General features: G+C 46.4%; 2 protein-coding genes across 2 annotated transcripts in view; both read left to right on the forward strand.

Annotated features, from left to right (window-relative positions):
• The first annotated feature begins 1,216 nt into the window (after window positions 1-1,216).
• tpra1 (transmembrane protein, adipocyte asscociated 1) lies at window positions 1,217-9,825 on the forward strand. Its single transcript, XM_084460586.1, has 11 exons — window positions 1,217-1,350; window positions 2,455-2,638; window positions 3,313-3,445; window positions 4,045-4,131; window positions 4,342-4,414; window positions 4,674-4,753; window positions 5,404-5,514; window positions 5,625-5,685; window positions 5,975-6,077; window positions 6,441-6,521; window positions 7,051-9,825. The coding sequence occupies exons 2-11, from the start codon at window positions 2,466-2,468 to the stop codon at window positions 7,292-7,294; spliced, it is 1,146 nt and encodes a 381-aa protein (XP_084316712.1). The 5' UTR covers window positions 1,217-1,350; window positions 2,455-2,465; the 3' UTR covers window positions 7,295-9,825.
• A 508-nt stretch (window positions 9,826-10,333) lies between these two features.
• The window catches only part of chchd6b (coiled-coil-helix-coiled-coil-helix domain containing 6b), a 47,018-nt gene continuing 43,119 nt past the window's right edge, over window positions 10,334-14,232 (forward strand). The window contains exons 1-4 of the mRNA XM_084460590.1: window positions 10,334-10,648; window positions 12,361-12,454; window positions 12,579-12,630; window positions 13,233-13,395. Coding sequence (XP_084316716.1) covers window positions 10,565-10,648; window positions 12,361-12,454; window positions 12,579-12,630; window positions 13,233-13,395 — 393 coding nt within the window. The 5' untranslated portion in view covers window positions 10,334-10,564. The remainder of the gene's footprint in view (window positions 10,649-12,360; window positions 12,455-12,578; window positions 12,631-13,232; window positions 13,396-14,232) is intronic.

A 14,232-nucleotide genomic window follows, 5' to 3' on the forward strand; every position in this document is an offset into this window, starting at 1 on the left:
GTGGTATCTTTGTGGACACACATCAATGTACGAATAAATGAATAAACTGAAACTGAAACGTCTTCAAAGTGAATGTTTAGGCTATGTAAGATTTCAAATGTGATTTTGATGATTGCTTGTGAAATGTAGTTGATGTGTGTATGGAGATATCTATAGCCTACTAAAATATACATTAAAAAGTGAGGAAAGTTGATCATGAAACATTGCTGCCATCTCATGACATTGTAAGAAGACATATCATGCTGGAAATGTATTATGGCATTGGCACTTATTCACACAGCTTAGGCATATTGTATATGATTTACATTTTTATAAATATCTTTCATTTAGGGAATTTATGAAGGGGAGAATGAAATGTTAAGGTTTAGGGTTGATTTGAGTTGATAGTCACTATTCAATTCCAATGTATATATTCTGAATTTGATAGGCTTTTAGAATTTATGGAATATTAAGGACATAGAATTGGAATAGTGAGTACCTGTTGAACCAAAGTGTTTTAAATTCTAATTAATTGATTTTAAGCAACCTGTTTATCCTGTTCAACCTGTTTATTGTATATGTTTACCATTTGAAATGGCACATTATGTAGGCGTAGTGCATAATTTAATCATTTGTGGAGTCATTCGAATATGCCTATTGTATTTTGACTAATGGTAAATGGACTGCACTTATATAGCGCTTTTCCACCTTAGCGGCACTCAAAGAGCTTTACAATGGCCTCTCATTCACCCATTCACACACACACTCACACACCAATGGCGGTAGCTGCCATGCAAGGTACTAACCTGCTCATTGGGAGCAATTTTGGGGTTAGGTGTCTTGCTCAAGGACACTTCGACATGTGGACAGTCGGAGCTGGGATTCGAACCACTGACCCTCCGATCATTGAACGACCCACTCTACCAACTGAGCTACAACCCCGTGGACCAGTCCACTCTCCTTGTACCGTCACATTACACCCTCGTCTAATTTCACATCAAAAGATGTTAAATGTGTGCAAATTATGGTTTAAATAAATTCCTTTGTAAAGTTTCACTCAACAATCTCACGATTCCCACCTTCCAGTGTCAAAAAGGTGCGCATGCGCATACAACGACGTCCATACGTCATTCCGCATACAACGACGTCCATACGTCATTCCGTTCGACGCTTTCCCAATTCTCGGCGAATCGAAACCTGTCAGCTGACCAAGCAGGATCTTCATATTTAGGATAGCTGGCAATGCCGTATGTTTCTATATCTCTTCTTTATAAGTCAACAGTTTGAATAGGCAGACATGTCGCTTGCATCAAAACCATAGCTGGGTCGTTGGGGAAAAGAAAATAGATTTGAAAAGCATCGAAAGGAAAGGTAAATCATCTTATTTCTGCTCATGTTGGAGGAGTGTGAAGCTCAGGTCCAGTCGAGGCCATCCTCTCCTCATTGGCACAATGTTTGTTTTGATCACATTTTCGTATCTAAACACCCTTGAAATGCTCTTTCTACCTCTGCGTTTGTTTTGTTGACCAGTTCTGCATGCGAACATACAACGTTAGACTAGTTAGAGACTTAAAGTTAGTCAATTACAGCTAAAATACTGCAGTCAACCTGCAAGTTCACCTGGTAACACAACTCCTTTTTACCAAGCTCACTATCTGGCAGTTAGTATCTCACTATAGCTAGTGATAGATAGTAGATAGATAGATAGATAGTAGCTCACTATCTGGCAGCTATACTATAGCAGATGTAGTCAAACGTTTTGAGAAGCGTAACTGAATGTAGTGTAAGTGTAAGTGTAACTGAATGTAGTGTAAGTGTAAGTGTAACTGAATGTAGTGTAAGTGTCAGTGTAACTGAATGTTGAACAGTCAAATTTGTTTTGTGGTATCTCTGTGGACACACAACAATGTACGAATAAATGAATAAACTGAAACTGAAACGTCTTCAAAGTGAATGTTTAGGCTATGTAAGATTTCAAATGTGATTTTGATGATTGCTTGTGAAATGTAGTTGATGTGTGTATGGAGATATCTATAGCCTACTAAAATATACATTAAAAAGTGAAAAGGCAGAGGAAAGTTGATCATGAAACACTGCTGCCATCTCATGAAATTGTAAGAAGGCATATCATGCTGTAACTGTATTATGGCATTGGCACTTATTCACACAGCTTAGGCATATTGTATATGATTTACATTTACACATTTTTTACATTTTTACATTTTTTACATTTATGATTTACATACATTGGCTATAGCCAATGGCTTTCCGTTTTGTCCACGTCAAAACAGCCAGTGAATGCAATGTCTGTTATGTAACTGCATCATTCAATGTCTGTCATGTAGAATGACAGGCATTGCAACGTCTTCTAAAGCCTGCATATGGTTTTGAATGAACAAGCAAGCGTCCTTTCTCTATTGTAGCAGCTTGATTGAGGATAGCTGCTCAAGTAACAACATTATACTCTCCCCCCAGGCTCAGGCACTATGCTTGACACAGTGACTGCCGTGGTGAGGTTTGCGCAGTACAATGGCAGTGTGCTCCCCACACCTGCTGGGAACACGACGGGTTATCCCACCTGGGCACCGGATTCAGAGACCAACATCTCCAAACCTCACAGATGTCTACAGGTCCTCTACGAAGACATCGGCGACTCCAGGTAATCATTGAAGTGTTTTGTACAACACAATTTTTGTTTGCTTCCTGTCTTGACGTCAGTCTCCGGTTATAAGTTATCTTAAAACCAACAAGTGTATGACATATCTAACAAACCTAGCAAACAACCTTCCCTTGTCCATAGCCATATTCTCAACTGTGTATTTGTGGTAAACAGATGAGCAAATGTTGGATAGTGTGAAATTAGAGTATCTGAATATGATCCATAGTTTGGTATCATCTCTTATCATTACAAAGACTTTTGTAGTGAGTACCTAGTCTCAACGCCAGACCCATGAGAGTTCTTTCGCTGATACGCTACGTAAGATACTCTTAACTATGTTACTGCATGCTGCAGATCTCACAAAAAAGCTTCCGTAACGATCGTGTTGATTTTCCACATTTATTTTCTAAAAATGGAATAAATCCCACTCACAAAACTGCTTTCCTAGTTCAATATTGTTGTAACTAAGACATCTGCTGGGAAAAATAATTGTATTGTTCATTGATAGAAATTCGAGAATTTGTTATTTTCTCTCCCTTGCAACTGCCTTGATATAGCAGCTATAAAGCAGGTGAGTCACTAGTCCCAATACCACCTCACCCCCAGAAAAGGCTCTCTCTCAGTTATGTTGTCTCTCTTCCTTTGTTGTCTCTCTCCCCTCCACCCTCCCTCAGGGTCCGGTTCTGGGACTTGGTACTGCTGGTGCCAAACGTGGCGTTCTTAATGTTCCTGATGTGGAAGCTGCCGTCAGCCAGGGCCAAGATCCGACTGACATCCAGCCCGATCTTCATCACCTTCTACATCCTGGTACGCAGCTACAAGCACTTTAAAAGTATGATCTTCATCACCTTCTACATCCTGGTACGCAACTAGAAGCACTTTAAAAGTATGATCTTCATCACCTTCTACTTCCTGGTACGCAGCTACACGCACTTTAAAAGTATAATCTTCATCACCTTCTACATCCCGGTACGCAGCTAGAAGCACTTTAAAAGTATTGACGATTTGTGACGCGGTTGATAATCAGACACGACCATGATACAGCTGCTCTTTGGAACATTAAAACAAGACATTAGAAATAGTCCTTTTAAGCCATCTGCTTAGTCAGTGGAAACAACCAGTCTTTTGAGTTGCTCATCTCTGCACACACAATATTACAGTACATGACTGTTCAATCAATCAATCAAAGCTTTATTTGTATAGCGCATTTCATACACAGAGGCAACCCAATGCGCTGTTGAGTAGGGGAACTAGCCCTTTTCCAAGCTTGCTCAATGCATGGAGAGAGAAAGCAAAACCACTCAGTTCAGTGTTGAAATGAAAGCGTCCTCTAACCAGATCAGGTGTTTGTCTCTCTCTGAAGCGTGTTTTCATGTCCCCCCCCTGGCTCGCGTGTGCGCCCTCAGGTGTTCGTGGTGGCGGTGGTGGGAATCACCCGCGCCATCGTGTCCATGACCGTCAGTGCCTCCAGCGCCGCGACCATTATAGACAAGGTAACGCCCCCGGGAAAAGCAATGAGCCATTTCTTCAGAAATGTGAGAGTGCTTCCAATCACGCTGCATGGCAGGGTCCTCGACATATACTACATTTCATCCTTTTGGGGGAAGATTTCATAAGATTACTTTGTGTGTGTGTGAAATTCTTGATTTCCCCAGTTCTTATGTTGTTGTCGTTGTTGTTGTCTCGTTGTTGTTGTCTATCAGGTGCTATGGGAAATCACCCGCTTCTTCTTGCTGACCATCGAGCTCAGCGTTATCATCTTGGGACTGGCGTTCGGTAGGTCTTCCCTTCTCATTACCCGTCTCTCTTCTGTATTTGAGCTGGCGTTACTCACACAGTTAACCAGTAACCGGCTCATTCTCATCTACTAACATATGATCCAGTCTGGCTTTGCTGGGCTGGATGACATTTATTGCACGTTGAATGTAACCAACCTCTTAGTGAAGCATTCAATACCAGACGATGAGCTGATTGAACAAATAAAGCTTTGATTGATTGATTGATTGATTGATTGATTGATTTCTCTCTTCTGCAGGTCACCTGGAGAGCAAGTCCAGTATTAAGCGTGTGCTGGCCATCACTGCTGTGCTCGCCCTGGCCTACTCCATCACACAGGTAAACCTGGATGATGAGAGGGTTGTATCTTCTTCGTCGTGTGGGTTTCGATGTCGTGTCCTCTCCCCCCACCAGGCTCGGGGCCGAGGGGCTATTCTTGTACCACCCCGAGCCTGGGTGAGGGGGTCACCCGGGCTATATATCCAGCACACCTCCAGGAGCCATGTCACCGTTTCGTCATCCACAACCGTCAGGCCACGCGATCCGTTGGGCGTCCGGTTTATCGGACAGTCTTGGACGCCGTGGTCTGTGGTATATGGGACAGTCTTGTGGTCTGTGGTATATGGGACAGTCTTGTGGTCTGCGGTATATGGGACAGTCTTGTGGTCTGTGGTATATGGGACAGTCTTGTGGTCTGTGGTATATGGGACAGTCTTGTGGTCTGTGGTATATGGGACAGTCTTGTGGTCTGTGGTATATGGGACAGTCTTGTGGTCTGTGGTATATGGGACAGTCTTCGAGGACGTGGTCTGTGGTATATGGGACAGTCTTGTGGTCTGTGGTATATGGGACAGTCTTGTGGTCTGTGGTATATCATAGGGTTGTGTGTCATAGAGAAAGCAGAGGCCTGTAGACGGATATGACACCTCGTTGTGGAAATTGAAGCGAGCGTGTGACGATAACGACTCCGCCCCTTCCGCCCTTCCCAGGGTACCTTGGAGATCCTCTACCCTGACGAGCACCTGTCAGCGGAGGACTTCAACATCTACGGCCACGGCGGACGCCACTTCTGGTTGGCCAGCTCCTGCTTCTTCTTCCTGGTGAGCGGCGAGCGCGGCGGGGGGGGAAGTATTAGAGACGTGCGTCCCATGCCGTTAGGAGGATGGGCGGAGCCTATTAGCTTGTCTTAACGGCTTCCTTTGTCCTACAGGTGTACTCCTTGATCGTCATCCTACCCAAAACCCCCGTGAAGGATAGGATATCCCTGCCATGTACGTCTGCAGACCTACAGCAACTTTATAGACTTACAGAACAACAATATAGACTTTATAGAACAACAATATATTCATTTTACCTCAAGCTTTCACTGTAAACCACCCTTCAAGACTGAAGGGGTCATATTGGTTCAAGGTCACCCTGTACAAGAGACTGTATGACTGCTTTCTATATCTGCCATATCTGGCATTTGGTAATCATGTTACAAACACATAGGCCTTGCTTGAATGAACCCCCGTTGGCAGAGTGAGCTCACACCTGTACTGCCTCTCTCTTCGTCCTCAGCTAAGAAGAGTTTCTATGTGTATGCAGCCATCTTGTCCCTGCTCAACCTGGTCCAGGGGATGGGCAGCGCCCTGCTGTGTGCTGGCATCATAGAGGGGCTGTGGTGAGTGAGTGAGGGAGGGAGGGAGGGAGTGAGTGAGTGAGTCAGGGAGGGAGTGAGGGAGGGAGGGAGGGAGTGAGTGAGTCAGGGAGGGAGTGAGGGAGGGAGGGAGTGAGTGAGTGAGTGAGTGAGGGAGGGAGAGAGTGAGGGAGTGAGGGAGGGAGGGAGTGAGGGAGGGAGGGAGGGAGTGAGGGAGGGAGTGAGGGAGGGAGTGAGGGAGGGAGGGAGTGAGTGAGTGAGTGAGGGAGGGAGGGAGGGAGGGAGGGAGGGAGGGAGGGAGGGAGGGAGGGAGGGGAGTGAGGGGAGTGAGTGAGTGAGTGATTTCTCTCCTGATTGCTGGTGTGATCTCTCTCCTGATTGGACCAGCTGCGTGGACGTGACCACCTTCCTCTACTTCTCTGTGTTCGCCCCTCTCATCTACGTCACCTTCCTCAAAGGCTTCTTCGGGTACGTAAACGAAAACCCCCGCCGGACGGCATGCCTACCGTTGTTTGAGAAGGTCGTGATACGGTTTATCTTGCTGGTATAGCTTATTTAACAGCTGTTTTGACTCACAACCCATGTGAGTTGTATTGTTAGACAGATATAGACATCAGGAGCAGCTGTATAGCTCAGGAGGTAGAGCGGGTAGTCAGGTGATCGTAGGGTCGGCGGTTCGAATCCCGCCTCCTCTTGTCCACATGTCGAAGTGTCCTTGGGCAAAGACGCTGGACCCCAAATTGCTCCCAATGAGCAGGCTAGCACCTTGCATGGCAGCTGCCGCCATTGGTGTGTGAATGTGTGTGTGAATGGGAGAATGAGAGGCCTTCATTGTAAAGCGCTTTGGATAAAAGTGCTAAACAAGTGCAGTCCATTTACCATAGTAGATATATTTATTGACACCAGCTTTATTGAATTATCAATCGACCCCCTTATTCTGTGGTCTTCTTCTGATGTTCTCGCTCCTCTCCTCTCCTCCCCCCCCCCGCCCCTCCAGCTCCGAGCCCAAGATCCTCTTCTCCTACAAGTCCCAGGTGGACGAGCCGGATGAGACGGACGTCCACCTGCCCCCGACCTCCTCCTCGGGCCTGTCCCGCAAGGAGCTCCAGCAGGCCGCCTCCTACTCCAGCACGCAGATCGACGTGGCCGGGGCCTACCTGGACGACGTGGCCTCGGGGCCCTACGGCGTCGGCAGCATCAACAGCATCGACAGCGACCGCTGGAGGGCCATCAACGCCTGAGGAGAAGAGAGAGAGAGAGAGAGAGAGAGAGAGAGAAGGGGGAGTGAAGAACGAGGGTTGCGCTGGATGGAAAGGACATTTTGGCCAGGGGTAGGATAGTGGAGGTAGAGTGGGAGGCGAGCGGGGAGAATAGTCTTGGTTAGATAGTCTTGGTTATTTTGAGACTAGCGGAGAAGGGAGGCTAGGAGGGTATAGCGAGAAGGATGAAGATGACGGGGGGGTACCCCCCTCTCCTCTCAAGACTGAGGTTAGAGGGCATCGTTCTGTAGGGCTCTGCAGTAGGTGGCCCGCAGCCCCTCGACGAGGAAACTGTCCTCCATTTTGGCTCTCGCCGCCGCCTTCCCCGTTCCATCTCCCACAATCCAGAACATTCCCCCAGAACACCTGCGGTATCAGCTGCTTCAGTGTTCCTCCCCTGGAAGCGAGTTCAGAGGTAAACCAAGATGTAAAAAACCCCATAAAAAAACACAAATCGATGTTTAGTGTTAAGAGAGTTGATACATTCCCCTCAGAGTTACCATGGCGATTTAGTGGCTAAGCTTCTATTATGTTTTTGATAGTTTGCAATTGACTTATCAGATGATCGTGCCTGTGTTTCAAGCCAAGGGTCAGTTGTCGTGCAGGGACCTTCTCTAAGTAGAGTTAACATTCCTAAAGTGGATCAAAGCGTGCTCTGAAATGTCTGAAATCTCTGAAATCTGAATTTTCTGTATGTTTGAAAGGCTGGAGTGTGATCATATCTCTCAGCCTTCTTTTCACCGAGGAGCTCGGTCAGTTTCAGTCCGTGTCTGTAGCCTGTGACCAAGACCCATGTGACTGGGGGCCAATCAGGATGATGAATCGCTGTTTTGTTTTATTTAATTTATTCACCCGCTCAGTTTTATGTTTGTCAGGTGTCACGGTGCGCCGGTTTAATCATTCCTGGTATTGCTCGAGCCAAGGCCGGTTCAAAGTAGACTTGGGGAGGGAGATTTCAAAAAGAAAAAAAGTATGAAAACGATAATGGTTGTACTTTGAGGACCCATTTTAGTGGATGAATTTAATTGAGGGGATACAGTGAGAATAGTAATTGTTGTATCCCGAACAACAGTTTGAACAATTAGCAAATTGAAGTTTCAATGTATGATTATCTGATCCATCTGGCTAGTTGAGCCTTGTATTGCTGAAGAACAGAACCAGATTTCATTACACACAACGTTTCATCTCAAGCGCTGAATTGATCGGACACCAGTTTAAGTGAAATGCTGCTTTCTCAGATGTCCATTGCTGTGAACTTTTTCTGCTGTGAATTTCTACAACTGAGCTAGACTGGCTCACCTACAGTACCATTCCTTTGACTGGCTCAACGACAGTACCATTCCTTTGACTGGCTCAACGACAGTACCATTCCTTTGACTGGCTCAACGACAGTACCATTCCTTTGACTGGCTCAACGACAGTACCATTCCTTTGACTGGCTCAACGACAGTACCATTCCTTTGACTGGCTCAACGACAGTACCATTCCTTTGACTGGCTCACCGACAGTACCATTCCTTTGACTGGCTCACCGACAGTACCATTCCTTTGACTGGCTCAACGACAGTACCATTCCTTTGACTGGCTCAACGACAGTACCATTCCTTTGACTCGCTCAACGACAGTACCATTCCTTTGACTGGCTCAACGACAGTACCATTCCTTTGACTCGCTCAACGACAGTACCATTCCTTTGACTGGCTTATCAGTACCATTCCTTTGACTGGCTCACCTACAGTACCATTCCTTTGACTGGCTCAACGACAGTACCATTCCTTTGACTGGCTTATCAGTACCATTCCTTTGACTGGCTCAACGACAGTACCATTCCTTTGACTGGCTCAACTACAGTACCATTCCTTTGACTGGCTCAACTACAGTACCATTCCTTTGACTGGCTCACCTACAGTACCATTCCTTTCACTGGCTCACCTACAGTACCATTCCTTTGACTGGCTCAACGACAGTACCATTCCTTTGACTGGCCCACCTACAGTACCATTCCTTTGACTGGCTCAACGACAGTATCATTCCAATTTTCGTTCATGCCCACAGAAGCTATTGATTCATGATAATGTCTTGTTAATGCAAAATAAGCCGCTTGAAATTATGAAACAAAACACAGTATCCTGCCTATGATGTGGTTACAAGTATGTAAAAAAGAAAACATTTATTTTTTCATCAACCACAAGCCACAGCCAAGCAAGTGTTTCTATTGCCGTAGTAGTATTTTATATGAACATGTCTTGCTGGTACCATATTTTTCCTGGCTGCATTGATATAGAAGAAACATTTTTGCTTACTCCTGAACAACGGCTTACACGTCTCGAGAGTCGCCAGTTTTAGAGGGACAATAATTAATTGATTAATTGGTTAATTAATTAAGAGATTATTTATAAGGTGTGAGGATCACGTGCCACCGTAGTTGGCCTGTGCAAGGCACGCACGACAGTCTGAAATCAGCCGGCTGTGAATATATATTGTAAATTCTTTTTATTTAATGGTGGTGTATCATTGTCTGTAGAATATTCAACCCATATTGGTGTGTTGAACATGAGCGGCAATTAAAACATTCTTCCTTTACAGTGTTGGATCATGGTTCTCAATGTTCTTCTTAGGACTTATTATAAGCATCCTAAGCACTTATTATATTATATTATATTGCACTGTACTTTAGATTGTGATTCTTGCACTTTGCCTTCAGCACTAGATTATGCTCTTAGTCACTTGTTTGTTTTAGAAAGAAGATGCACTTGTGAGTTCTGGCAAGTAGTAGTAGCCTACATTGGCTCTTCCTACGTTAAATGCAATTATTGTTAGTCGCTTTGGATAAAAGCGTCTGCTAAATGACTGTAATGTAATGTAATGTAATGTAGGAACAGTCGCCCCCTGCTGGTTCCTTGCGGTACTACAAACATTTCTTGGTCCAAATTTCCCGATATGGTCAAATGTCCTTAGTAACATGTGACCGGTATTAAAACGTGGACTCTCTTTCCTGTGCACTTGAGAACGACTTCTGACAAGCAGGAGGAGTAGCTTCAGGACTACATTTCCCCATTTTATCAACCTAAGAAGATCATAAAATGTAATTGGATTAGAATGATTTGATCCACCTATGAGCTGTGAGAATACTCCCCGTGCCGGATACTAAGTGACCTTTATTGTCGCATTGTGTCCGTGAGGTGGTGGCATCTGTCGCTTTATTATTATAAGGCTATCAAATCCTCAAATTAGTCGACAAGGCCTCCTGAACATGGGGGGCAGTGAAAGCACGACGAGGAAAGTCTCTTTCGGACTGGATGAGGAGCAGAAGGTCGCAGTTATTCACGGAGTCAAGGTAAAGGAAAGAGTCCAGAGTTAATATTGGAATTAGGCGTGCTATAGACAGATGAGCAGATGGTGCGGAGGTGGGTTGTGAAAGAAACCTGCGTTTTGAACTCATTCATGTTAGAAATCTGCGTTGTTATAGTCTAACGTGTTCTCACGTCCTCAAATGAACTCGGTCACAGTGTCCCCTACGGTCAGTGGAGGGACAGGGGACAGGGACACTGAACCCGGGATGACAGGCTGGTCTTTCTATCCAGAAATAATGACTGGTCGAATGGATGCTATGAACGTAGCAGATAGGTTATTCCAACACGCAATCATAGGCTATAGCCTAGCCTAGTAGCTATACAAGCTGTCAAAATAACCTGCAAATTGCATGGATATACTCGTAGAATGTCAACCATGAAGGCCAATCAATAAAAGTCGAATACATATCCTATAATCTCGCGAGATTAGGAAGTGAGTAGCCTTGAGAACTGGTTCTGGAGCCTATTGGCCCATAGGGAAGGAGCCTATCTCCTGGTTCCTTATCTCCTGGTTCCTTATCGTGAGGCATCTTGATGGACAAGTCCACCCCCTGGACATGAGGCTAGTATGTACTAGTACCCCCCCTGGACATGATGCTAGTATGTACTAGTACCCCCCCTGGACATGAGGCTAGTATGTACTAGTACCCCCCCTGGACATGAGGCTAGTATGTACTAGTACCCCCCCCTGGACATGAGGCTAGTATGTACTAGTACCCCCCCTGGACATGAGGCTAGTATGTACTAGTACCCCCCTGGACATGAGGCTAGTATGTACTAGTACCCCCCCTGGACATGACGCTAGTATGTACTAGTACCCCCCCTGGACATGACGCTAGTATGTACTAGTACACCCCCTGGACATGAGGCTAGTATGTACTAGTACCCCCCCTGGACATGACGCTAGTATGTACTAGTACCCCCCTGGACATGACACTAGTATGTACTAGTACACCCCCTGGACATGAGGCTAGTATGTACTAGTACCCCCCTGGACATGAGGTTAGTATGTACTAGTACACCCCCTGGACATGAGGCTAGTATGTACTAGTACTACCCTGGACATGAGGCTAGTATGTACTAGTACCCCCCTGGACATGAGGTTAGTATGTACTAGTACACCCCCTGGACATGAGGCTAGTATGTACTAGTACACCCCCTGAACATGACGCTAGTATGTACTAGTACCCCCCCTGGACATGACGCTAGTATGTACTAGTACCCCCCTGGACATGAGGCTAGTATGTACTAGTACCCCCCCTGGACTTGAGGCTAGTATGTCACAGAGACTCACCCCCAATCCAACCCTTGATGCTGAGGGCCAAGCAGGGAGGTATTGGGTACCATTAGTCTTTGGTATGACTCGGCTGGGAATCGAACTCACGACCTCCCAGTCTCAGGGCGGACACCCTACCCACAAGGCCACTGAGCTGACAACGAGATTACCTGTAGATTAAACTGCGACAATATCGATTAGACCTCAGGCGGTCTGTCAAAATGTTTCTGATAAACTGATACTGTTTTGACTGCAGTGGACAGATTCAGTCCAAGCCTGTATTTGATTCTACATTCTTAAATATTTAGGATACAATGGACTAAAGGTGTCTTGTTAATGTGAAAACGACGTTGAGATTTACATTTAGCCTACATTGGATGGACGTGCTGTTTACTGTAAATGAAAACTGCCTTCACTCAGCTGTCTGGAGACGTTCTTCATCGTATGCGAGACTCGCAAGCATCAACTGACAAGTCCCCAGGGCCAAAACCCGAGGACATCAAACCCACGCAAGGTAATGATCATGTTGATCATCTGCTCCTGTTAGATTCTAAATTGTCAGCTAAGAGCGAATAATAGGCTAGGCCTATCAAACTCTTCAAAAGAAAATAGCTGAGTTTTTAAAATCTTTCCTGCAGATCCAAAGCCTGCGTCCACCAGCTCGGAGACGCAAGAGGAGCTTCGTAAAAGGTGAACCAGACATTTTAACCTGACGAGTAGGGCTTCCGCAAATGACCACTAGTGGGACTTGACAACAGGCACTGAGGGGGTAAACCAACAAAAACGGACTCCCTCCCTCCCTAACTACCTATCTACCTCCCTCTCTCTCTCCCTCCCTCCCTACCTACCTATCTACCTCCCTCTCTCTCTCTCTCCCTCCCTCCCGCCCTCTCTCCCTCCCTCCCTACCTACTTACCTACCTACCTCCCTCCCTCTCTCTCTCCCTCCCTACCTACCTATCTCCCTCCCTCCCTCCCTCTCTCCCTACCTACCTACCTCCCTCCCTCTCTACCTACCTACCTACCTACCTACCTACCTACCTACCTACCTACCTACCTACCCACCTACCTCCCTCCCTCCCTCCCTCCCTCCCTCCCTCCCTCCCTCTCTCCCTACCTCCCTACCTCCCTCCCTCCCTACCTACCTACCTCCCTCCCTCCCTCCCTCCTTCTCTCCCTCCCTACATCTTCCCCTCCATGTTCTAAGTGCCCCCCCCCCAGTAGGAATGATCACATGCCTGTAGACTATCACAAGTCACACATTATAAGTATGTGTTTGGTCGCCCCCTGCAGGTTTGAGAAGGAGCATGCTCTGGTCCAGGAGCAGCTGGCCAGGCTGGCCCAGAGGGAGAGAGAGGCGATGGCGGTGGGCCCTGTAGCCCCCCAGGACGGCCCCCCCGCTGTCCTCAGAGAGAGGGCCAAGACACAAGACCAGCAGGAGAAGACCAAGCAGCTGGTGAGTCACTGGTCTGCATGTCTCACTGGTCTTCATGTCTGTCACTGGTCCTCATGTCTCACTGGTCTTCATGTCTCACTGGTCTTCATGTCTCACTGGTCTTCATGTCTCACTGGTCTTCATGTCTCACTGGTCTTCACGTCTCACTGGTCTTCATGTCTCACTGGTCTTCATGTCTCACTGGTCTTCATGTCTCACTGGTCTTCATGTCTCACTGGTCTTCATGTCTCACTGGTCTTCATGTCTCACTGGTCTTCATGTCTCACTGGTCTTCATGTCTGTTCACACCCTCATATCAGTACTTAGCCAAGTTGCTGAGACGGTTTTAAACGAGTGTAGAAGATGGGGTTGGTTGTATCGTGTTAAACGCTGAGCTGAAGTCAACAAATAAAAGATGTGCAAACGCGAGTAGACAGCTGGAACTCGGGGGCGGGGCTCTATTCCGAGCAGTATTCCTATTGGCTGGCGGCTCGGAACGGTATTTTATGTTAAATTTAGCAAAAATGTAAATAAATTAAAAATCCCATCATGGTCTGTCTGGGACCCCAGCGGATACCCCTGCCAAAATGAGTGTGTGTGTGTGTGTGTGTATATCTGTCTGTGTGTACGTGTCTCTGTGTCTGTCTGCATAGCACTTGCTCTCTCCCCCCCTCTCTCTCTCTCTTTCTCTCTCCTCTCTCTCTCTCTCTCTCTCTCTCTCCCTCTCTCTCTCTCTCTCTCTCTCTCTCTCCCTCTCTCTCTCTCTCTCTCCCTCTCTCTCTCTCTCTCTCTCTCTCTCTCCCTCTCTCTCTCTCTCTCCCCCCCTCTCTCTCTCTCTCTCTCTCTCTCTTTCTCAAT

Source organism: Borostomias antarcticus, assembly GCF_949987555.1.
Source record: "Borostomias antarcticus genome assembly, chromosome: 33".
Taxonomy (NCBI): domain Eukaryota; kingdom Metazoa; phylum Chordata; class Actinopteri; order Stomiiformes; family Stomiidae; genus Borostomias; species Borostomias antarcticus.

What these genes read in the sequence shown, in the direction of transcription:
- tpra1 (XM_084460586.1), top strand. Translation starts at nt 2,466, where the DNA reads ATGCTTGACACAGTGACTGCCGTGGTGAGGTTTGCGCAGTACAATGGC. An exon ending in CATCTTGGGACTGGCGTTCG is followed by an intron (nt 4,415 to 4,673) that starts GTAGGTCTTCCC and finishes TCTCTTCTGCAG; the next exon opens with GTCACCTGGAGAGCAAGTCC. An exon ending in GCTCCTGCTTCTTCTTCCTG is followed by an intron (nt 5,515 to 5,624) that starts GTGAGCGGCGAG and finishes TTTGTCCTACAG; the next exon opens with GTGTACTCCTTGATCGTCAT.